Below are 24,880 nucleotides of genomic sequence, written 5' to 3' on the forward strand. Positions count from 1 at the left end.
GCAATGCTGGATCCTTAACCCAGTGCACCGGGCTAGGGATCAAACCCATGCCACTGCAGAGACAATGCCTGATCCTTAACCTACTTTAAGCACAGTGGGAACTCCAGAGGGGAATTATTATGCATATCTTTGAAAGTTTTTTTGTTTGTTTGTTTTTGTTTTTTAAATTAACCTGGTTTTAGCAGGCAGATCTTGTGGCATCCAAAAATAGCATTCCCTATTGTGTGATGAGAGAAAAGCCAAGTTTAACTAGGTAGGCATAACATTCCATAAGGAGTTAAAAAAAAATGGTCTACTAAATGATGCTTAAGGCTGGGGTGGTGCTCAGAGGCTCCTAAATCATGTATCCACTCCCAGGTGAATGTCTCTCTGGCAAGTAAAAGGAGAAGCAGGAAAAGAGCTCCAGGGCCAGAAGGACATCAGTCTTTGCAAAAAAGGTCACAGAGCTGAAGCACTCCGCCAACTTTCTACACTCAGGAAATGAAACCTAAGGGCACTTATTTTGGTGACATGTATGTTATGATGGATTAAAAACGCTCACAAGACTCTCTGCAGTTTCTCCCAGCAAGAGGTGGAATCCCCGGCCCCACTGTGAATGGCTCTGACCAACAGAACGTGATGGAGGTCATGCTGTGTGACTTCCAAGTTCTCGGTCTCTTTGAAGGCTCTGCTGCTTCTTCCCTCGCTTCTACCAACTATGGAGCAGCCAAGGTGAAGGACCACACAGAGGGCAACAGGCCCTTCCAGCCAAGTTCCCAGACATGTGAGTGATGCCACCTTAGACCATCTGGCCCCAGGGGACCCGCCAGCAGACAAGTGAAGAATCAGCCGGTTAACACGCTGAGGCATGAGAGATAATACATCTTTGTTGTCTTAAGCAACTACTTTTGGGGGTGGCTTATACACAGCAATGAGTAACTGAAACATTCGTATATTGTGTTAATATGCTGATACAAACAAAGGTGATGGTGAGATATACATTCATATTCATTGATTTATTTCTTGGAATTAAAAACACCAATAAAACACTGCTTTAAAAATGTAGTGGAACATACAGGGCTTTGAAGTAAAGAACCTGGGTGGAAGACCTGGACCTGCTCTGTCTCTTGTACCAAAGAACATTTGTGATTCTGCACAAGTCACTTACTCTCTACCTGTTTTCTTAGCTATAAATTCCTCCTGGAGTCACAAAGATGACAAATAAGAGCAGCCAAAGTGAAAAAAAAGCTTTGTAAACAGCAAGGCACATTACAAGTTAAAATGTCTTTGTTACTGCCACCTACATGTTACTTAAAGACTTTGGTTTTCCTTCCTGCAAATACATCATTGGGATCAAGGCATTGGACATAACTTTCTCTTGGTTACTTTCCTTTTGCATGGAGGCACTGGTATGCACACATTCACGAAAGGTCTTACAAAGACCATAAGGTGTCCTGAGCCCCATGGAGAGTCCCATTTTTCCTTTTTGGCATCATGCAGGGTGCAGCCCCAGTTTAAAGCCCAGAGCTACTAAGTCTCACTCCTTTTTACTACCTCCTGATAGGTGTGATGAGCTGCCATATACCTCACAGCATAGTCTAGCACCAACAGAAGAGAAAAGGATGAAGAGAAACGGCAGGGTGCTTGGAAACCTAAAGCAAGCTGAGGGAAGAAAGAATTAAACATGGTGACAAGTTAATTATATCACACAGAAGAAGGCTGTCTAAACAGGATGAAGTTCAAGAGAAAAGAGGGGACAATGAAGGATGGGCCATTAAGGAAAAGCAGAGATGCAGCGAGGAGCAAAGGACCAATCTATACTCGGAAAGGGCAGAGGTGGGTGGATGGAAGTGGAAAGAAAGACCCATGCATGACAAGGTCATCTAGAGGGAAGTGTCTCTCACGTGGAAGAGCTCAGCTCATGTTCGACGAATGAATAACTGAATGAATAAATGGACTGAAAACAGGCAACCCAAAAGAAAATTCACAAAGTGAGCAGGTGCTCACTCTGAAATAGGGCAGTTAGGGGCCTCGATGGGTGACACAGTCTCGCTGCAAATGGCAATTCCAATGGATGGAAACAAGTAGGGAAGAATTTAATTCTTTAAGATGAAGGGCAAAATGTCCACAAACTCCTTTTTTAGTTTATGCAGGTATAATAAATCCTTACAAAGAAAGGGGCTGTGACCTCCACCTAATCCTAAAGTAAACCTTTACTTCTAAAGTTTCTGATGCTTTACCCTTTGCCCCCTGAATTCTCCACATAATCAGTTTTGATTTCAAATAGCTCTAAGTTAACACTGCTCTTTATAAATATGCTAGAAAAGGACACGCAATCATAACAGGGTTCTGCACATCCTAAAATGCTCTTCTTTATACCCAATCATGGTCTCAGAGAGAAAACCTCTGACATGGATCACACACAAGGAGATAAAATTATACAGTTTTTCTTTTTAACATTTTGCCACTATTACTACATGTTAGGGTCTCGTTTTATTTCGGCTTTCACATGACTGGGTTTTTATTCTTTTGTCAAAGTATGACCTGTCATCCTCTTTAATAAGTGGGAACCCATTTCATATGCTCAACTAGGTTAAGTCATAGTCTGAATATATCCTGCATTTCCTGATGCATTCAGAACTGATGCATAGCAAGAGGAAAAGAAAGAAGGCACAATTCCTGACCTGTAGCAACGTCCTTTAGTTGAGACAAGACTTTACCCACGTTAACAGTTATAAAACAATGCAAGGAAGTATATGATTAGTTGGCAACATGGACAGGATATATTGGAAGTACCTAGGGAGCGAGATGGGTGTTGGTTGAAGAACAAAGACCTTGTGGATAAAGTGGAATTTAATTGGGGGTACTGCAGGATGAATAATACTATAAAATGAAAGTAGAATGGAGAGATAAAGGCATCTCATGCTTGGAGAGGTGAACCTATGCTTGGAGGGCAGGGTTTCTGCAATTGGCCAAAGAGAAGGGGGTTGAGGGGAAAATTGCAAGGGTTTTATAGTGAGACAAGGAATAGTATTACCACACAATGGCAGGAAGATAATTTTTCTCTTCTTCAACATATACAACATCATGGCCAATAGTGGGCCTGTTCGTTCATTCATTCATCAATACACATAGGTTGACATTTTACATCAAGTTCAGTTCAATGCACTGGAGGCTATAAAATACTTCCTTTCCTTGAGAAGCACACAGGGTAGAGAAGATTGCCCCCCCCCCAAAAAAAAAACCACAATGATTCCAATGCATTGTGAAAAGTGCTATGATAAAGTGATACATGGGAATTAAATTACAAGGGAGCAGAGAGACACCTACGGCATCTTTAGAGGCTGAAGACTGAAAAGCACTTCAAAGAGAAGGAAATGTCGTCTTGAAAGAGGAGAAGCTAGTAGAAGGGAAGGGCCCACCACAAATGCAAAGGCCCAAAGCCTGAGAGAGCTTGGGAGGTGGGGGTATGCGGCTAGTTCAGGTGGGAACACAGGATGTATATGGAGAAGGGGCAGCAGGAGAGGAAGGGTCACTGACTATTTAAAATACAGGAAACCAAAGAGCTGTGAGAACGTATCCCTTCCCTGCAAATAATTTACCATGGGATTCTGAATGGCTTGCTTCTCCATGTTTCCAACGTGTTTGTTAGAGGAACCCTTAACTGACCATTCCTTGGTTCTGAAGGTCAAAGTCAAAATTAGGTCAATGCCATAATAACCACCCTAAGGTTTATGTTTACAAGACTCACAGAAGTTTGGGGATAAAACGGAAGGCATCTACTTGAACCTCCTTCCCAAGGCAATGCTTCTAAGCATTCCTGGAAGGTGGCCATCCAGACAGAAAGAAGTCTCTCTAGCCCCAGGGAGCTCTGTTTATCTTAGGAAACAGCTCAGTTCAAGACTGAACATCATTAGTTGTGAGGATTTTTTTCTCTTAAACTGACATTCAATATGTCTTCCTGTGGCTTCTATCCATTTCAGTCCTCTAGAGTGACTGAAAAAATAGCCTACGGTGCCTCCTACATGCAGAGGGCGGGGCATTACACTTTTAACAGTGAATTGAGAATTACCCCTTTTCCTCTCTAAAGGTCTTGTGAATTGACAACTGGTTTAGTGTTGATTAATTAGGTACTCTCAAATCATGTGCCACCTTCCTTTTCATGAAGGCCTTGAAGGGACATCTGTCACTGTTAGTAATGCTCCATTTTCCCCCTTCACTGATGAGAAATACCTTATGTTTGCACAATACTTCAACCCTTGCAAGAATCTTTACATAAATTATCACACCGTAATGTCATAAGAAAGTGCTGCGCCACTGTATGTTACCTTCACAAAAATCTTCACATCTGTTTATGATATAGCATAAAGGACAGGGCAAGTTATGCAAAATATGTCTGAGAGAATCCGACAGCTTCTGACAGGACAAAGGCCAGGAAACGCCACAGAATTAATGTATTTTAAGAGAAGAAAGATGAAAAAAGTAATTATTGGAACAAACTCTGGATGTCTACTCCAATAATGGATAAATAACTGATACCTTAACTACAGACCATCTATATTCCTATCTTAGCAAATCATTTTTATGATCACAATTACTCATGCAACAAACACAGATGCTCAATGCCGGGCACTGGTACTGAGGGAGATGGAGGTTAGATATGTATGGAGTTAAGCAAGGCACCATGTTAACTCTGGGTAGCAAAAGTTGAAAGAAATGAGATGACTTAGTCAAAATCATGACTTGGGAAAGATGGAGGAGAGGACCTGACAGGGAGGAGGGAGGGCACCTCAGCCAGGGAAACAAGGTAAACCCCGTGTGTCCAAGCATGGGCTTTCCTCAAAGCAAAGCACAAAGTGCCAGCTCCGTGGTGCTGCTCTGAAGACTATCTGGGACAAGGCCTGGAGACCCTTGAGTGCGGGAGCAAGCCTGGTCCTGTAGGATTAAGGGGATGTCCTGCTACTCTGACTAAAATGACAGCAGCTTTCTCCCCACCAAGCCAAAGAGGTGTTCCTTACTCCAGAAAGCTATACAGGAATTTAAACTCCTTGTTGCCTTGGCAAGTGATAGGTCTGGGTAGATATGTGATTGCAAACACCAAGGGAGTTCCTGTTGTGGACTCAGCGAAAACGAATCTGACTAGCATCCATGAGGACACAGGTTCGATCCCTGACCTCGTTCAGTGGTGTAGGTCGAAGATGTGGCTCAGATCCCTTGTTGCTGTGGCACAGGCCAGCAGCTACAGCTCCGACTCGACCCCTAGCCTGGGAACCTCCATATGCCGCAGGTGTGGCCCTAAAAAGACAACAACAACAAAAAATGCCATGGCTCAGGCAGTGTTTCACCCCACCGGACTCAATGGTTAAGCACCTGTAAGACTCACTGTGGAGGAGCAGATGACATACCCATTGGGGATCGATACCTCACTGCCTGCTGCCTCCCTGGCTACATGTGGTGGGAGGGGGGCAGGGGCGAGCTGCCTGTTTAGTTGCCAGCCTGCAAAGGTGCTCAGGCACCCTAACCGAAGGATACCTGGCCCTGACCCTAGGAACGATACATGGAAATATCAAGTTACAGCAACAGCTCAGTGATTCCTCCACAGAAAGAGGAGGATGGGAGGGTTCCCTGGCATGTGGGGAAAAGAGACTGCCTGCTTGCAACTGTGCCTTTGGTGATGCTAACACACAAGACAGAGGAGGAAAACTTGATAATCAACAGATGATAGACCGACCTTGTTGGCAGGGTGCAGCAACCATCCGCTGTGAGTCTGACTTGAGTTTCGTAGCTATCCAGGGGGCACACGGCCTGTTGAACGGAGGGGCACTCCACAGTGCTGCAGTCCACGCTGAAAACTGAGGGGCAAACACAGGCACCACTCACTGTTACATTTACTTGCACTTTGAGTTCCCAAATGAAACACTGGCTTTTTAAATACTTGCATTTTCCTTGCTTCCTGGAACCCTGTCTTAGCACTAGCATTTTCATTTCAGTCAACATTAGAGAACTTTATGACCCAAAACTTCTATGCAAGAAAAGCAAGGTACGAGACACCAAAGAGTTATGATAAAGATGCAGAGAGAGTTAAACCGATGGTGGTTCTGTAGATGGAGACAGTCAGCCAGAAGCAATTCTGATAGAACAGTTCAAGAAATGAACAAGGGACTGCTTGGTTTGAGCGTTCATGTAGCAGTTAAAAAAAAAAAATCTGACCAATGTTTAGAAACTCTCAAAGAGGAAGTCACTATAGTCCAGACCTACTCACAGACCACATTAGAAATGCAGTCACAAGAACAAGGATGTTAGAAATAATCTAAAGCAAGAGACAGCTGGGATATGACAAAAAAACAAATGTGGCAAATAGTCAAAGATGACTTAGCACATGCTCTAAAGTCAAAGGACGGATGGTGGGGAGCTGATAAGGAGAAAGATTGAGGCTATTTCATTATTAAATGTCTGGCATTTTGATGCATATATTTCTCTAAAAATAACTTTCTGCTTTATGTATGATGATTGTTTTTAAATGTAATACTTTAAAGTGACAAATATATCTGCAAACGAGGGCAATGGCCTTCTCTAAGGGGATGACGCAGGCAGCCACAGTGCCATAAATTTTAACCCTACTGTCCCCCATCACACATACTTTGAAAGAAAAAAAGATGAAGAGAAGAGAAGACAGGGTCTCTGTCTGAAGGTGTTTATGTACCAGCAGATTATCTGGTACTCTGACTGGAAGGCAGAAGTCAGGCTGCCATTAGCCCAAAGGAGAAGGCTTGCAGTGGCCCACATGGTGGGGGTGGGATGGGGGGGCAGCTACCCTCTGATGCAGGGCAGCAAGGCTGCCGGGACCACGCCCCTGCATACCTGGTTTGCACTCATAGAGGTCACAACACTCTCCCGGCTTCCCTGAGGCTTTGGACACAAGTATGTTCAGGTATCCCGGCTGGCAGACTTTCCGCAGACAGCCCGCGGGGTCACACACGCAGCGGCTGGGGAGGGGGCAGCACTCCCCGGGGGGAGCGTAGCCCTCGATCAGAACGGAGTCTTCAGGACAACGTGGAGAGAACTGGACTTCACAGCGGGCCTTGGAGCAGTCTGGCTTCTCTTCTAAATGGGAGAGAAAGAGTTTAGCACAGGCCCAGGGGCATCATGGGGCCGCTTCCTCAGAAGCTCGGTGGTCCTGAGGAAGTACTGACCAACGAGAGAGGAGAGGAGAGGAATCTGCCGAGACCCGCAAACTCAGCCGAGGCTCCCTTGGAAATTGCTCCAGAGACCTGTCCTGATGCCTGAACAAGAGGTGGAAACTGCCTTTGCCTCCATCGTCCCGTCCCCTCGCCTGTGTTGAACAGTCCATGTCCAGTACATGGACCGATGAAGAAAGGCGAAGGGAAGATGCCTATGTGACGTGGAGAACCCGAAAACGGAACGGAGTCACTGACCAATGGAAAGATCTTTAAGGTTAAAAGGAGTTCTAAGGACTATTCTTTGAAAACAGCGTAACACCAAAACAGATCCATCAAGAACTAACGGCTACTTCGAAGACTGGAGACAGGTGCATGACAATCAACAAGGAGGACCTTGACCTCCAAGCTCTGAATTTTGAGATGAATGTCTTAAGATGATATTAATTCTATGATGTGGAAGCTTAGCATGATGGATAAGAAGCCAAATCCTCATGTGATTTCCCTAACTGACATCTGGTGTGTTTCTATCCCTAGCAGAGATCCATCAAATGTACCTCATTCTCCTTTCTCCAAAATTATGTCACTGACCTATTGCTGCACTTCCGTTTTCGAGATAAGCAAAATAAATCAAGCAAAGCCCTAGCTTTTGGAGTCCCAGCCCACAGCTCGGTTTCTTGGTTTAAGCTTTTAAGAAACCTACAGCAACATCAGGCCCCTGAAGAAATGCCTGAAGTAAACCAAAAGCTCATCATCATCGTCCTATGACCTTCTGGGGAGGAAAGAGTTCAGAAAGCGTTGGGTGAAAATAATGTCATGTCGTACTAGGGTAAGCTCTGCTTTTTCCTAAAGAAAAACCCACAAAGAATCACAAAGCAGGGTTAGATGTAAGCAGTCTGCTACTTTAGCCTTCTAAACTAAAAACTTTAATTTGTTTTGTAGATAAAGAACCTGAAGCCCAAGAATTCAAGTGATCTAAACTCAGTGGTAAAACTGAAGTGAGAATCCAGACCTTCTCACTTCCAGTTCTTTTATATCACAAAAGAAGATCTACTTCCAAAACAAAGTGTACCTGGGTCATTTTCTACCTTAACTGTTCTATCTTTCACTTCACTGCCCATCTTCTTTGTCTATTTCTTATTTAATCAAAAGATAGAGAAGGGCCTTCATACTTGTAGTTCAAGTAAATCTATTCAAAAATATTTATTGAGCACCCGCTGTTCCAACAGCTTTGAATATACCACAAGGAAAACATAGATCCCTGCCCTCATACAGTTTACAATGCAATGGAGGGGGACATAAAATAAACAACAGACATCATAAATAAGCAAACTATATATAGTAGGAGAGGGCAATAAGTCCTGTGGTGGGGGGGGGACAGAGCCGGGGGAATTAGAGTGCATGGAAGAAGGGGGCGGGGGAGCAGTTACAATTTGGTTGAAACAGGCATCACTGGGAAGCTGACGTCTGCACAGATGTGAAGGGGTGGGGGTGCGCCATGGAGATGTCTGAGAAAGAGCACCCCAGCAGAGGGAACAGCACTCCTGCACGGGTCCTAAGAAGAGCAAGAGGCCAGTGTGGTTGCAGCAGGATGTACAGAGGATGCACACCCCCAATTTTCATATTACAACCCCAAGCAACTGCCTTTCAAGAAGAGAACATAGGAGTTCACGGCGTTGCCATGAGCTGTGGCGTAGGTTGCAGGCACGGCTCGGATCCTGTGTTGCTGTGGCTCTGGCGTAGGCCAGTGGCTACAGCTCCGATTCGACCCCTAGCCTGGGAAACTCCACATGCCACTGGAGCGGCCCAAGAAAAGGCAAAAAGACAAAAAAAAAAAAAAAAAAAAAAAAAAAAAAAAAAAAAGAAGAGAACATAATTTAGGTGAAGAGGAATTATACTCCTGGATCCCCATCAATGTGGGCAGAACTAATCAAAAGATCCAAAGAGGAGAATGTGAATCTTGGCTGTATGGGGACATAGGAGATGACTTAACTGGCAAACACAAACAAATGGTCTCATAATAAGAGTGTTATGACTTTAATTTCAAATAGCACTTAATTTCTACTCTTGCTAATGTACTATAATTATTTTATCATATTCTATTACATTCTTATTCTGCAAGATACGTGGTATATGTAGTCATACTTTTCAAATATATGTTTCAATAAAACATGTTTTCATTCAAACTTAACTTAGTAGATCTTCCTAGTTATTCTGCCCTTCAATTTTCTTTTAACAGTCCCAACACTATGACCTACTGATGTGTACTCTGCAGCTCAAGCCTTGAGAGATTTATTTCTTAAGGCTTGCATTAGTAATACACATAGGTTACCAGACTTTGTGTGAACCATAGTCTGAAGTTATTTAAGAAATGTTAAAAATGAGGATTAGGAGTTCCCGTCGTGGCGCAGTGGTTAACGAATCCGACTAGGAACCATGAGGTTGCGGGTTCGATCCCTGCCCTTGCTCAGTGGGTTAACGATCCAGCGTTGCCGTGAGCTGTGGTGTAGGTTGCAGACGCGGCTCGGATCCCGTGTTGCTGTGGCTCTGGCGTAGGCCAGTGGCTACAGCTCCGATTGCACCCCTAGCCTGGGAACCTCCATATGCCGCGGGAGCGGCCCAAGAAATAGCAACAACAATAACAACAACAAAAGACAAAAAAAAAAAATGAGGATTAGACGTTATTAAGTGTTTTTTTTCAGCTTTTCTGAAGATTCATACTGGCTTTTCAATTTACTATTATAATCAATTAGTACTTTTTAAACCATTTTCGTGTCCTTAGAGTAAACCCTGTTTCTAAAGATCCAGCTGGATTTGACTTTCTAACATTTTAAGAGTATTAAATTGATAGGCTTGAGTAATATTAGCCTGTAGCTCTCTTTTTTTGTGCATGTGTGTGCTGGCCTCATGCAGTTTTAGAGTTACACTAACTTTTTCAATGAGCTGTTTATCATTCTACCTCTTTCTCTGCTATAACGCAGTTAAAGTAACACAAGAATTACCTATTCTTTGATGTTTTCATACAACCCACTTATGAAACTACCTCAACTTGGTATGTTTTTTTTAAAAGGAGAACAGGACAGATTTCCTCTTTGGTTACTGGATTATTCAGGTATTCTACTCTTTTAGAATTATCTGTACTAATATATATTAGTTAAGAAACATCAGTTTATCTGGATTTTCAAATTCATTTCAGGCTTTAAGGATCAAACCTTCTTTTTTGTGGTTTACGTTTTCATGGGTTCTTGCAAGTTTTTGAATTTCTTCCTTCTTTATCTTTCAGATTGTTTAACTGGCTTTTTTTTTAGGGCTGCACCTGTGGCATATGGAGGTTCTCAGGCTAGGGGTCAAACTGAAATTGCAGCTGCCGGCCTACGCCACAGCAACACGGGATCCAAGCCACATCTGTGAACTACACCACAGCTCATGGCAACGCCAGATCCTTAACCCACCGAGCAAGGCCAGGGATTGAACCTGCATCCTCATGGATACTTGTTGCGTTCGTTACCACTGAGCCATAACGGGAACTCCTGTTTAACTAGCTTTTCTTTAGTGTTTTAAGATTAACGCTTAGTTCACTCTGATTTCACTATTTCTCAGAAATGCAAAAAATTTTACTTATGATTTTAATAGTTTAATAAAATACTGCTGTGGTTATATTCTAATTTTTTTTTCTTTTTTTTGGGTGGGGGGAAATCCCTTTTTTTTTTTTTTATTATTATTTTCCCACTGTACAGCAAGGGGGTCAGGTCATCCTTAGATGTATACATTGCAGTTACAGTTTTTTCCCCCACCCTTTCTTCTGTTGCGACATGAGTATCTAGACATAGGTCTCAATGCTATTCAGCAGGATCTCCTTATAAATCTATTCTAGGTTGTGTCTGGTAAGCCCAAGCTCCCGATCCCTCCCACTCCCAATTTTTGATATGTACTGCTCTCAGTGTAACTCATTTCTAATGCAATTTTGATCTCTTTAGCTAAAGACTTTTTAGAAGAGTGCTACTAAATTTCTGTACAGGTAAATTTTTTTTTTTGGCTCTGCTTTTGTGTTTAATTTATAGTTTCCCTGCCTTGCTGCCAGAGAATGTAGACTGTGTAATTTTCTACTTCTGTTAATTTCTTGAATTTATGTTTTGTTTTGCTGGCATGCATGTATGCATATGCAGCCTATGGCCAACTTTAAAATACATGGGTATTTGAAAATAAAATGTATTTTCTGTTTATTGGATACAAACTTGCAAATCTATTAAATCAAGGTTCTTATTTATGACATTCAGCTCACCCACACCTTACACCTTTTATCTGATTTCCAAGAAGGATATATAAAAGTCTCCTACTATGAACCAGTAACATCTCCTTGTATTTCTAACAGTTTTTAACTTTATTTTTCAAGGCTGTGTCATTAACTTCATGACTAGCAGGTATAAGATTCAAGCCTGTTATACTGACTTGGCAAACTGTAAAATGAGGCTTTCAAAGAATTTATATTTCTAAGATCTAAATCTTTATTTAGTAATTGTTAACCTTCTTAGCTTTATTCTTCTCATCTTTCTACCCTCTATTCACCTTTCAATAGATTATCTAGAACCCTTACCCAGCCAGCATCCTTCCCTTCCCCCAACCAGTCATCAGCCTGTCACTTAAACCCAACTATGGTTACCATAGCATCAGGAATTGTTGTTCTAATACCTTCTTTCTCAGCCTGTTTTTAAATAATTCTTGCAGTAGATTTCATTTGTTCACCTATGTTTCTACTCTCTTTTCTATGGAGAAAATAAAGAGAAAACTACAGACCATGTATTTTCTATCATTTAGAAGGATTTTCTGACATTACCTCTGAAGTTTAAATTTTATCTATTTGACAAGAAGCCTCTCCTGACACTTTCCCTATGGTGTCTAACAAATCTATATATCATATTTAACTTAATTAACAAGCTTTTCAGTCTGGTTGCCCTGGCAACACTTTGCAACTGGCATCTTTAAAAAAAAAAAAAAAAAGCTGCCCCAGATATAGAAAGACTAAACGGACAGTATCACGTGTAACAGAGGTAATTAAGGGAAATACACTGGTTTCATCATATTAATAATCTCCCTTTAAGAGGTCAGCCCTTAAAATATTGACAGGGACACCCGGTATTAAACTGACTTTACAGTAACAACAGCAAGTCTGTATCAGTCTTAGTCACTTTAACCTGTGCACCTGCATCTTGGCCAGTTGCAGACTTTCTCCACATCTGTATGTCAACAGGAAAAGTACAATCATGATCTGTGAGTAGCAAATGCATTCAAAGGTTTTCTGTTTAAACTCAGATTTAAATAAAACCAAAGCCAAATGAAAAACTACTAAATGGGACAAGAAAAAAAAAAAGAAAGAAAAAATTACATTGCCAGATTCTCATTCTATCTATTTAATTTTTGTAGCGTCTCATACATCTGACACTGAAGCCTTCCTCCTCCTTCAAAATCTCTAAAAATGGTCACTTAAAAATAACAGCAGGTACGCTGCACACTTATTAATGGAAAAGAGGCAGCATAAAGTGGACTAGTAAAATTAGGTAGGCAACCACAAAGTCGATGCTGCTGAAACTCTTGCACTTTCCTGAAATCTCTCCTAAGTCTCATGTATACAACATACACGCACAAGCAGCCCATCAAGACTCCGAGAGAATCCGTGGTAGTTCTAACTACGGAGCTATTTCAAGGGACCCTAAATTTAGATTAGACCTAATATCACAGAATTTAGTGGGCAGAACATGAAGAAGGGAAGAATCTGCAGTCACTGTTTTTCCCACACCTCACTCTGATAATCTCCCCCCCTTACAGGCTTCCTCCTTTATAATCCAAAGTCCCAGGGTAGCTATGGCATCAGCCTAGGGTATCACAGGGGCCACTCCGTGGTACTGGGGGACAGACCTCCTCATGGTATCAGCTGAGATGCAATCCATGAATCCTTCTTTCACCCATTCATTCAACAAATATTTACTGAATGACTTCCACATGCCAGGGGTTCTAAGGCACAGGGCTTAGAGCAGGGAATAAAACAAAGCCCGTGCTTGCTTTCCTGGATTTACCATTTCCAGAGGAGTTACACAATAAACAAAGAACTCGGCAGCGTAATGCCAGGTGGTGATAAATTCTCTGAAGCAGAATCAGCACTGTGGGTATAGTGCAGGGGCCAGGTGGGTGAGGGCTGGTCTTTCTTGAGGATGTGGCACCTGCGTAGAAACCTGAATGAAAGGAGGAGGAAGGCAGACAGGTCATAGGGCATATGGGGAGTGTCCCCATATGCAGGGAATAGCAAGAATAAAGGTTCCAAGGCAAGAACAAGCCTACTCTCCACGTAGAAAATATTTCTCATGATTATTAAGAAGAAATCTGAATTAGCATAATTTGCAGGTAGAAAATACCAGTAAAGACTTACAAGAAAAATATTTTGATGGATGATGTTTCTTATTAAGGATGTGCGTCTCATGATCACGCTAGAGCAGCAAAAGCAACCGGGGAACTTCTGCATGTGAGAAGCATACCTCACCCTGTGCTTAGACCCTTTCACGTGCCCATGTGAAAGACATCGGCAACACTTCTTAGCAGACAAGTAGGCACAGAGAAACTAAGAAACTTGGCCAAGGTCACAGAGGAAGAGCAGAGCCTCCAACGCACAATCTTCATACTAGTCCACAATGCTGAAGGCAAAGAAACTTTGGCTTTCCTGGTATTTGTATATGTAGTCAATGGCTACATTTTTGCTCAAATACAGAGGGTAAAGGTCATCTACAAAGATAAAGAGGTTCAGGGTCTTCGGGTGTGTCCTCGTCACTCTCTGGTTGGCTATCCTCCCCATCTCATTTGCTCCTTGGACGTACAGACATAAAAGAGCTTTTTTATATCCAGCATTATTTTGTTCCGAAGACTTCTATAACAAATACAAGACACATGTCATCCCTATGTTTTTAAATTTAGAGACTGACTTCTTTAAAGTTACACTGTGAATTCTTTTCATTCACATTCCATGATTTTATCATACCCTTTTTTGGCAAGCTTTGCAATGAAGACTTGTTCCGCACAACCATAACCCCGAGGGGAAAAAATTAGGCTTGTTGATACAGTCCCAGAAATATTTCATATTTCAGCTCATTCGGAAACACCAGCTGTACTTTCCCAGTACTTTCTTTTACTCTGAATTTAGGATTTAACAGCGATGGAATTTACATAGAGCCTTTCCTCGGTGGTTTGTTAAACATGCCGTATTAAATTGTTTTCAAATACCTAATAAATTTAGTTTCCACCAGAGTGGAATATAAATTAGCCCAATGTAAAGAAAAATAATTAAATGATCTGTAAGACCGCAACTTTCGATTTCTGAACTTGGTAGTTCTCAATCCTGGCTGTGCATTAGGATCACTTACAAAGCTTTTAGGAATGCCACTGTCTGGATCCCACCTCAAATCATTTACCACAGAATTTCTGGGGGAGGAGACTGGAAATTAATGTTTGTTTCCATAGCTCCCTGGGTGATTCTATTGTGTGATTAGGGCTGAGAACCACTGTGTTACTCCTCCAAGCAAAATGGGAATCTTTACAATGAAGTTTTCTGTTGACAAGAGAGCTTCACCAAGGGCATGTTCAAACATCCTGGTAAAACGGCAACTGGCCAAACGCCAAAGGAGCATTAAGCCCTCCAGATCTCTGCCTGCCATAAGTGGTCCAAATGGTATGCTGAACCCACAGTACCTCTAGGAATCTCCCAGACCACACATATTTTCTAGGCAGGATGTTACTGAATTGGGGTGAAAATGATGCTTTTGATTAGTCTTGCTACACAAAGTGTGGCCCCTAGACCAGCAGCATCAGCATGTCAGCTGGGAGACTGTTACAGCTGCAGAAGCACTGACCCCCCGGGCCAGGCCTACTGAATCAGAATCGGCATTTTAGCAAGATTCCTCAGATGAGACAAACTGCCTGAGAGTGGTGGTTCTCAAACAGTGGTCCATGGATCAAGCATATCAGCTTTTCCTGGGAACTTACTAGAGATGCAATTCTAAGGCACACATCAGACCTTCAGAATCAGAAACTCTGGGGGTGGGGCTTGGTAGTCTGTGTCTGAACAAACCCTCCAGGTAAGAATCTTCTTGAAAGAGGTCAGAGCTTCCTGGAAGGACTGAAAAAAGCTGAGGGGGGTTTCTAGGATCTAGTGGTGGGTGCTGGGGTAGAGGGAGTAAGGAGCAGGAAGACTTACCCCAAACATGGCTTTACGCATCTTCTGGGATTTCAGCTTATTTTTACGGCTGTACTTGTGGCATATGGAAGTTCCCCAGCTAGGGGTCAAATCGGAGCTACAGCTGCTGGCCTACACCACAGCCATGGCAACATCAGATCTAAGCCACATCTGCAACCTACACCATAGCTTGCAGAAATGCCAGATGCATAACCCACTTGAGCTTGGCCAGGGATCAAATCCGCATCCTCACAGACATGCTGTTCAGTTCTTAAGCCACTGAGCCACAATGGGAACTCCAGCATCCTCTGGGGTTTTTAAATCAGAGCTTATGAAAGTTTATTAGAATTTTGAGTCCACAGACATTTCATCATCTGTTAATCCACACTAGGAACACATATTCAATTTACTTCCAGAAGGATTTGCCAGTCAAATAATTACATGTATATATTCATACTTGGTAACAAGTTTTCACAATATAACAAAGAACTTACTTTTTTTAATCTGCTAATAAAATAAGGCCTAAAGACAGTTTGGATAAATGCTCAAAGAACTGAAGATTGGTTTCGGAAAGATTAATTTTACCTAATAAATATAGCTTTCTCTGAATCCCTTGTGGCCCCCTTTTGCCATAAACACAAGCCCACAAAAAAGGAATAAAAATTATTAAAGAATGGGACAAAATGACTAAGGAGGAAAATGCAAATGAACTAAATTTGTACAGTCAGTTCAGCAACATCTTAAGGGGAATCTTCATAACAGCCTGAAAATGTCAGAGAGGCATAAACATTAGAAACGAAGAACTCCCCAGGGTGGCGTGTCAACAGAAGGGAACTTCCATTATAGAATACAAACAAAGCCTCTATTGTGCTGAAGGATTCTGTGACTTTGGGGGGGGTCGATTTCCTTATTTCTAGTCTTCCTCCACAGAGGAAGGGATACTGCTCCTTGGCTGTTACTCTGTGGAACCATGACAGGGATTTGAGGCAATATACTCCATGTCAGATGTTAGAGAGGTGAAGTGAAGGGTCTGGTGTTCCTGATCTGGTCCTGACGGTGTCTCCTAGGAACACACTCCAGCCAGTGAGCTAGCTCTTCCTATGCAATCAGGTTCCACGGGCACTTGGCCTCTGCTTGTTTAAGGAAGACCAACAAATGATGGTTGGATTAAAGGAGGGGCCTGTCTTTTTCCTTCAGTCTGGGAGGAAAAGTGACCTTATGTGATTTTAAAAAGCCAAGGACAGTAAACCAAGGGCTCTGTCAGTGATGTTGTCAATAACAGGATTCCTGAGTCCCAGAGGGGTATATGGATTTCAAAAGTCTTCAAAAGGACTCCAAATATTTTGTGCTGACCTAATGTCTTCAGAGGTTCCTTAAAGTGACACATCAAGAATAAAGAGCAGATAGGAAGTACAGCAGTGTGTTAAGGCTTTGGCACTGCCCCAAACTGCGATGTGGGTTCAATCCCTGGCCTGTGAACTGCCCCATACTGCAGGTGCAGCCAAAAATAAAGAACAGATGAATAAAGCACAGGTAGAGGACTGTAGGACATGGCTGCCTGGTCTCCGCTGACGACGGCAGAGCAAAGAAAGAACAGCAGGCTCTCTTACTGTTCAACTGGTAGTTCTCATGAGGGTTTGCACATTCTGGGGGAAACAAAAAACCATGCAGCTAAAAACACAGAAATAGATCTTTGAAAAAATAGTTTGGCCTTTTATTTTTTTCTTCCCCTTCCTCTCTTCTTTTAAATTTCTGTTTTACTGAAGATAAACTACTTGTTTGTACCAAGCACTTGTCATTTAACAGAGGTTACTTTTTATCTTTCTTCTGCAGGAGTTAGTACAGCTACCGGTTTACCACAAAGATCTGAGAGCCAGAAACAATTATGCTCAAATCTTGGCTCTTCTACAACTAGCTGTGTGATCTCAGGCAAGTTTTTTGACCTCTCTGGGTCAGTTTCCTCAGGGTTGGTACAAGCGTCAAAGGAGATAATAAATATTGCAAGTATCCCTATGCTATGCCCAAATGATAGCAATCCTTATCATCAATATCATTAATTATTAGAAAGCCTAGGTTTGGGGTCAGACCTCAGAATACTCAGTATACCCATGTGTTAATAAACAGGGCATAAAAATCCTTATTCAACATGACTGTCTGTAAACTAAAAGAACAGACATATCATTTTATATATAAATTACATAAATGTAAAAATTCATATTATATGTATGTGTATAAACATACAATACACAAACTCACATGTATGTGTACACACACACACAGGACACTCGTAAGCACTCTTATTAGCTCACTTTCCCTCTCAATTTGCTTTGAACCTAATGTCAAACATGAAGCCTGGGCACAGTAACACAGATGTGATCATTAAATGTTTGTTATTATTGACAAGAATAAAAATGACTGTGAAACACACACAAACATAGAGTTCCTGCTGTGGCTCAGTGGTGGCGAACTCGGCTGGTATCCATGAGGGTGCTGGTTTGATCCCTGGCCTCACTCAGTGGGTTGGGGATCTGGCATTGCTGTGGCTGTGGTGTAGGCCGGCAGCTGCAGCTCTGACTGGACCCCTAGCCTGGGAACTTCTATGTACTATGGATACAGTCCTAAAAAAACAAAACAAACAAACAAAAAAGGAAACACACAAATACGACATAAATCTCCCCATGCATATGTATCTTAGCAGACTCAACACATATCATCATCTTATTATGCTAAAAGCTGTGCTCATGTGCTGTTTCTCCATCAGCCTCCATTCCTTCATGAATTCCTTCTTTAAAAAGACATTTTGAGAGACAGGTCTTAGTTCTGGAGAGAAGGAAGAAAGCTGCCTTGCAGGTAGTTTTACCTGGAGAGTTTTCCCCTGCTAGCTGTGTGTTCAGGTTGTGTCGTGGGCCCTGCTCATAAAGTGACCAGAATGACAAGGTGAGTACCTCCCCAACCAAGGCCTCCTGACATCCTCCCCTGTGCCTGCAGGCCCTCCCTGGTCAGAAGGGGCCTCTTTCCTGCCGACCACCCCGGTGGTCAGCACCTCTCAGAACAGCCACACTCCCTTCCCACGACTTTCTCTGGAGGCTCCTCCGCCTTTCTGACCATTCCTTCGGCTCCAGCACCGACTTTCTAATCAGATATTCTCTGGGCTGAGCCCCTGAAAGGGCCCCACGTTTCTATGCCGTCTTTGTATTCTTTGTGTACCCACAGCGTAAACCCTCGTCCACTGCGACCGCCCGGAGGGCACCCGGAGACTACAAATATGTGAGCTGCAGCTGAGCAAAGGGACGTGTTTACTTTCCATCCTGAACTAGAACTTGACCTGCAGCAAAAACAAAAATACTGCTATGTGTATTTTTTCCCAGAAATGATAATTATAGTACTCCAAACATTTTTTAAACTTCAATTACCAAAATGGAAAAGGCATTTCAAAAAATAATTTATTAAATAGGCACTTATATTCTTGGTAGCCCTTACATGGAAATTCTACCTTTTTTTTTTTTTTTTTACCCCTCATAACCATTAAAGGGCTTGGCTCCTGGCTTAAAACCTTCTTCCAGGGTGAGGTGGGGCCCAGCCTGCCTGTTTGAGAGGTAAGTGGCTGGAGAGCCTTCCTTATTTATCACAGTCAGCAGGGGTTTGCAGCACCTTTTTTCACTTCAAAAATACCGGAGATTTAAGAAGCAGAGTTTTGTACATGGGGTGAGACAAAGGCACTTCTGTACATCTGGCTGACAATATGCCTGAACCAGAAGCAGGAGGCCATATGGGCTCCTGGTACCAAATTCAGGAGCTACAGTATTTTGACTCTTCTCAGGAGCATCATTATTTTTACTCCTCTCTCTGAAGAGAATGCTTCCTCACCTCATGGCCCGCCTGGGCCTTTTCCTCTGGACCAGTACTTTCAACAGGATACAGCCCATCGTAACCACCCCTCTCAGCTTTTCAACCCCCTTTAGACACCTGGTTCCCACTGGACCATGCGAGAGGGCTTTTTTAGAGCATGAACACTGAACCTCACCCCCAGGGCTGCTGACATAGTTCAGCTGGGTTGAGGCCTGAGAATGTGCATTTCTAACAAATTTCACAGGTTACTGATACTGCTGTCCAGGTGATCAAGCTTTGAGAACCTCTGCGTTAGCCCATACCTATCTGGAAATTTTAGTCTCCTGAAAGCTCAGCCGCCCTCTCCCCCACCCCTAGGCAAACCTGCTTCTCTACCTTTGTCTCTGTCTCTACATAGATATGTGGTAGAGCTGGCTCTAGGTACATGAGGATAGAGATACTATTGAATGAACTTGATGGATCTGAAGAACAGAGGTCCCAGACCATCTCACCCTCTTCCTTATTAAATGGCAACCTGCATGGAGCTACCATCTCAGGCCTGAGGTCAAGTTCAGAGAGCAGCTCATGGAAGGAGCAGGCACAACGTCTGGGCCTGCATGCTGGATGGCAAGAGAAGTTAGGGCTGCTGCCAAAGTGCATATAGTGCTGAGGGCTGTGGCTGCTCCCACATTTCAAGGGCATGGCTTCTTTTCAAATATTTTCAGATACAACAAAGGACACAGGGATCCCATAAATAAGTCTAAGCAGAATGAATGAAAGGAAACATGGCAGTTCATGATGGAGCAACCCTCCCAAGTTCACACTCCACTAAGTAGAAGAAATATCGCCATGCAAACAACCTTACATGTATTATGGGCGTGGGCTTCACAAAGTTGCTCAGGACCTAAGTTCCTTCTATTTCAATACCTGCTGTGCTGGCCCTTGTCCAGCACTAGGGAAAGAGAAGAGTGGAAGGAAGGCACAACTCGCAAGGGCGTAGAGTGACAAGTTACACTGCTGCTTCTGCTCCCTTCACCCGGCCAGGACTTAGTCGCTTGGCCAGGACCACTTGCAAGGGAGTTGGGAAATGTAGGCTTTATTCTGGGTGGCCATATCTGCAGTGAAAATTGTGTATCCATGGAAGAACAGGGGGAATGGACATAGGGACATGAGGACAACGAGAAACCTCTATAATAAGTTTCCTTTGAAAGGAAAATGTATAAACAAGGGAAGTATCTTGCCCTTTGAAGAATGAAGTGAAAAAAAAATTATGAAAAATCACTTGGGGAACACTCAAATATGCAATACACGTGCCTCTTACCAAAGATCCACATCCAGGTATTAAAAGTACCAGAAAGATTCTTACTCATTCAGCAACTCCACAAACATTTAATAATCAACTATCATGAACAAGACACCTTGTATATTTTAATACAAGCAAGGAGATATAAATAACTATCAATGAGCAGAGATTTTCCATACACACAAACTTTAAGCAGAAAGCCTGAGCTTATTTTGAAATGTTCTATAACTCAGAATTTTAAACAAATAGATCTAATCCTTTCTACAAATAAGATATGAAAAAAAGATGGGTTGGAGATTGAAGGTTTAATTGCAAGAGAGTAGAGGAATTAATATGCTCTTGCATAAAAGCATAAGGATGGTTCTATCCATAGAACGTACTTGCCAAAGGAGAAGAAAAGTTTTCTTCATCTGAAATTCTTATGTGTAAGCAGAGAAACACAGGCCTAAAGGAGCCAAATGCCATGCCCAGGTCTCTCGGCCGGCAGGGTCAGAAGCCAGGTCTCCTGGGGAATCCCATACCAGCTCCATCAAGACACACAGTCATCACCCTAATTTCCTCATCTTTTGGTCTGCAGTCTGGTATTCATCTCTTCCATAATACTTAAAACTGCTTAGAGTCTAGCTTAAAAATCTGATCACAAACCTTTATCATGAAGTCAGCTAAATATACAAATCAAGCCAAACCAAAGTAACCCTATATAAGTGGAATGGCTAAGAAAGGTCAGAAGAGCAACCTCTGGTCTCAGGGTGGCTGGGGTGCTGTCCACCACCCAGGTGCTGACAGGTTTCACTCCTACACAAGCAGAGCCTCACCCTCTGAGAAACGGAGGACAAATATGCTAGGAATCAGAGGGGTGGCAGGCCTGACCTACATCCTGTCACAGCTACTGTCCTATAAAGGCCTCGGGCCTGGGCCTGGGGGGAGGTAGCTCCCATGAGGAACACCCAAGCTCCATACCATAGGGACCTCTCTGTAACAATCTACTCCCCAGGAAACTTAGACCTCTGGCAGTTTCCCCCAGCTCATTTCAGAAGATGAAGCCCAGCCAGAAAAAAAACTCTAAGACTATAGGAGCTGGCAACATCAGACAGGGTCTTTCAGCATTAAAGATAGTAGAAAGCCTCACGTGGAGGCTAGCCATCTGCTTCCAAGGCCTGGCTTGGTATAGCTTCCACCTCTGAAAGCTTTTCTGTCTGTAAAATCCCTTTAGGATGCCATGGCTTCCTTACATTTTCAGTAGTGCTACTCTGCTCTTGTTCTGCTCCTTGGTGAATCAGACTTATCTGGACATTTGCACCCAGTGAAATCCTACTGACAGGCACAACTCATGATATTCAGTCTCAGTCCTGATACACCAGCCTACACCAGAGCCACAGCAACATTAGATCTGAGCCACGTCTGTGACCTAAGCCACAGCTCATGGCAATGCCAGATCTTTTAACGCACTGGGCGAGGCCAGGGATTGAACTTGTTTTCCACTAGAGAATTCCCAAGATCTTCACAAACACTCTAATTGGTACATGATGCCTCAGATTACAGGTGCCTCAGAAAATGCAGTTTTACAAATTGGCCAGTGTATACACTGAGTTATTTCTAGGAATTGCTCTTGTTTCTGAACTATGCATTTCAGAGATTCAATCTATTGCCAAATACAGCATGCTAGCTTTTAAATTTGTCCCAAATATCCACTTTTTGGGGAAAAAAAAATCAAACTGTTACTTCTAGGGCCTCTTTATGCTTTATCTGTCCTTATCACTAGCCCTAGCAGCCGATTTTCTTTTACAAAGAAAAAAATTTTCACCAGTTCATGGCTTCCTTCATATGTGATAATGAGCTAAAAACATTGGGCAGTTGGCTTGTCACCAGCTAAGTGATCTGCTCCGGCATAGGTATTTCAAGCACACCTGATTCAAATTACAAATTACTACATGTCATGGATCTTCTGGGTCATTGTTTCATGAATAATTGAATTCGTGAATGTTAAATCAATGAATCGCAAGGGTCTGCTGTGTTGTTTCCTGTGTAATGAATCTTGCATAAGTCATGGCTGTTCCTACTTAGGAATAACCTTGTACCTCACTTTCCTCCTCCTCAATGCCCCCTTAAGAACTCACTTAGAAGACTCCTCTTCATCTGAGGCTCTAATGAAAATGTTGGGGACAACGGAGTTTGTTGCCAATAAGCCTCCTTTTGAATTGGAGAAGAATTTCTCACTTAGCAATTCCAAGGGCACTGTGAGGTCTAATTGCCATCCTTAATTATGTCAATAGGAAGCAAATATTAAGAAATTAAGAAAGTGACTTTTATTTTTAATACTGGAAAATAACTTACAATCACAACTTAAACATAAGCAACCTAAGTTTAAACTGCCAGAAACATATAAAGCTGACTGAATCATTCAAGTGAATTTTAAGTCATGAATCCAAAAGCCACTTTCAACAATATTTCTGGTGAAATTAAGAGGATCCCCCCCCCAGTAGTTGCTCTTCTGAACCTAATGCTGCATGAACATATCCTAGGTTGCGTTCTTATTCTCTGTATGTTTAATCCCTTAGGTGGCCTTTTTTTTTTTTTTTTTTTGGTCTCTTAGGGCTGCACCCATGGCATATGGAGGTTCCCAGGCTAGGGGTCGAATCAGAGCTACAGCTGCGGTCTACACCACAGCCACAGCCACATGCGATCCAAGTAGTGTCTGCGACCTACACCACAGCTCAGGAAAGTGCCGGATGAGCAAGGACAGGGATCAAACCTGTGTCCTCATGGATACTAGTCAGACTTGTTTCTACTGAACCATGATGAGAACTCCTAGACGGCCATTTTTTAAGCTGAGAACCACACCATTTTCCACTAACCAGAGCACCAAAGTGGTACTCATTAATTCACTTACAAATATTTTTGGGGCAACTAAGTGATCCAGAGTAAATGTGACAAATGGTTCCTCACCTCCACAACTCATGATGGGGTTTGGGGAAAAGAACAGAGCACCAGTGAGCACAGATCGGGCTCTGGCCTGTCACTAAGTGCTTATGGGACCTTGTAGAGTTCTTTGCATCTCTCTGAGCTTCCCCTTTCCTCCTCTATCATTAGAGGAGGAATGATCCTCTATCCTCTATTAAGCAAAAACTCAAAACAGTAATTAAAGAGGTGACCCAAGGCAGTATGCCATTAAGTGTCAAAGGAATGCTAGAGACAAAAGGACTCCAACTTTTGAGACCAGAGAGAGTGCTGTTCCAGCAGTTACTGGGAAAGCTTCCCAGAGGAAGCGTCATCTTTATCAAGGCCTTCAAATATGGATACGATGTAAGGCAGGTGTCATGGGGAGGCTGGGCACAGGGACCACAGCTAGCCTGGGATGTGATCTGGGTGAAAGGAGAGTGATGTACGATGTAGCAGGCCAGTCACACTTCCTTCTGCTCCCCTTCCCAATGACACACCCACAGCCCCAATGCTGAAGAGCCCCATGCCAAGGCTGGCCTCTGGGCTCTCACTTGGGGTGGGCACCTCTGCAAGGCTCTTTCCCCACATTCACTGGCTAGCCAGACTGCCGCCACCTACCCACCCAACATTTACTGAGTACTCATTACATCCTGGGTACATCGCTAGGGATCTGGAGTCACAGAGCTGTAAATAATGGTCCCTAGTCTCAGAGCATAGAGCATCCTGGTCATTTTCAAGCACAGGTTCTATGAAATATCCCTTTCTCTCTGTTTCCCCACAAGTCTGATTCCTTCCTCTATTTTTCACATATATTCACTCTGTACATATATCAATTTTATAAAATGTTTCATTGCATCATTAATTATTTATATTTATACTCTGGCATTCTATGACCAAATGTGATTTCCATGAGGGCTGGACTTGAGTCTTGTACTTCTTTGTTGCCCTACTGCCCAAAATAATGCCTAGACCATAGCAGGCAGCCAATTAACTATTGCATGTCTCACTAATACTGCCTACCACTATTGTCTCTTCTTCCCAACTATCTACTTGCCTGCCTACCTACCGACCTATCAAGTTCTACTACTTACTTGTAGTGTATGACCCTGGGTAACCTCTCTTAACCTTGGTTTCCTCATCTGTAGAATAAGGAAAATAGAAGTTTCTACCTCATTGGTTTGTTGAGAGGTTGAAGTAACACATGACAAGAGCTTACACTAATATCTGGCACCAGGTAAGCACTCTTTTGTTAGCTCTGAGTATCATTAGCCGTTGACCTTAAAACAGTTACAAAATGTTCTGGGGTCTTTTACAAGTCATAGAACCAAATTAACAACATAGAGTCAAAGCATCAAATGATGCAAAGGTAAAGGACAGGTAATTCTGCACAACAGTCAGAGGCACCACCCCAAAGCATAAGCCTCCCAATCTTAGCCA

The 24,880-nt window shown here is 42.8% G+C and overlaps 1 protein-coding gene across 4 annotated transcripts in view; it reads right to left on the minus strand.

The window, feature by feature from the left end:
- Positions 1 to 24,880, minus strand: part of CRIM1 (cysteine rich transmembrane BMP regulator 1) — a 203,263-nt gene that overhangs the window by 108,165 nt on the left and 70,218 nt on the right. For all 4 annotated transcript variants that reach the window (XM_021087638.1, XM_021087639.1, XM_021087640.1 and 1 more), the window contains 2 exons: positions 6,841 to 7,083; positions 5,711 to 5,831 (listed from right to left, as the gene is read on the minus strand). In XM_021087638.1, coding sequence (XP_020943297.1) covers positions 5,711 to 5,831; positions 6,841 to 7,083 — 364 coding nt within the window. The remainder of the gene's footprint in view (positions 1 to 5,710; positions 5,832 to 6,840; positions 7,084 to 24,880) is intronic.

This window comes from Sus scrofa, chromosome 3 (genome assembly GCF_000003025.6).
Source record: "Sus scrofa isolate TJ Tabasco breed Duroc chromosome 3, Sscrofa11.1, whole genome shotgun sequence".
NCBI lineage: Eukaryota > Metazoa > Chordata > Mammalia > Artiodactyla > Suidae > Sus > Sus scrofa.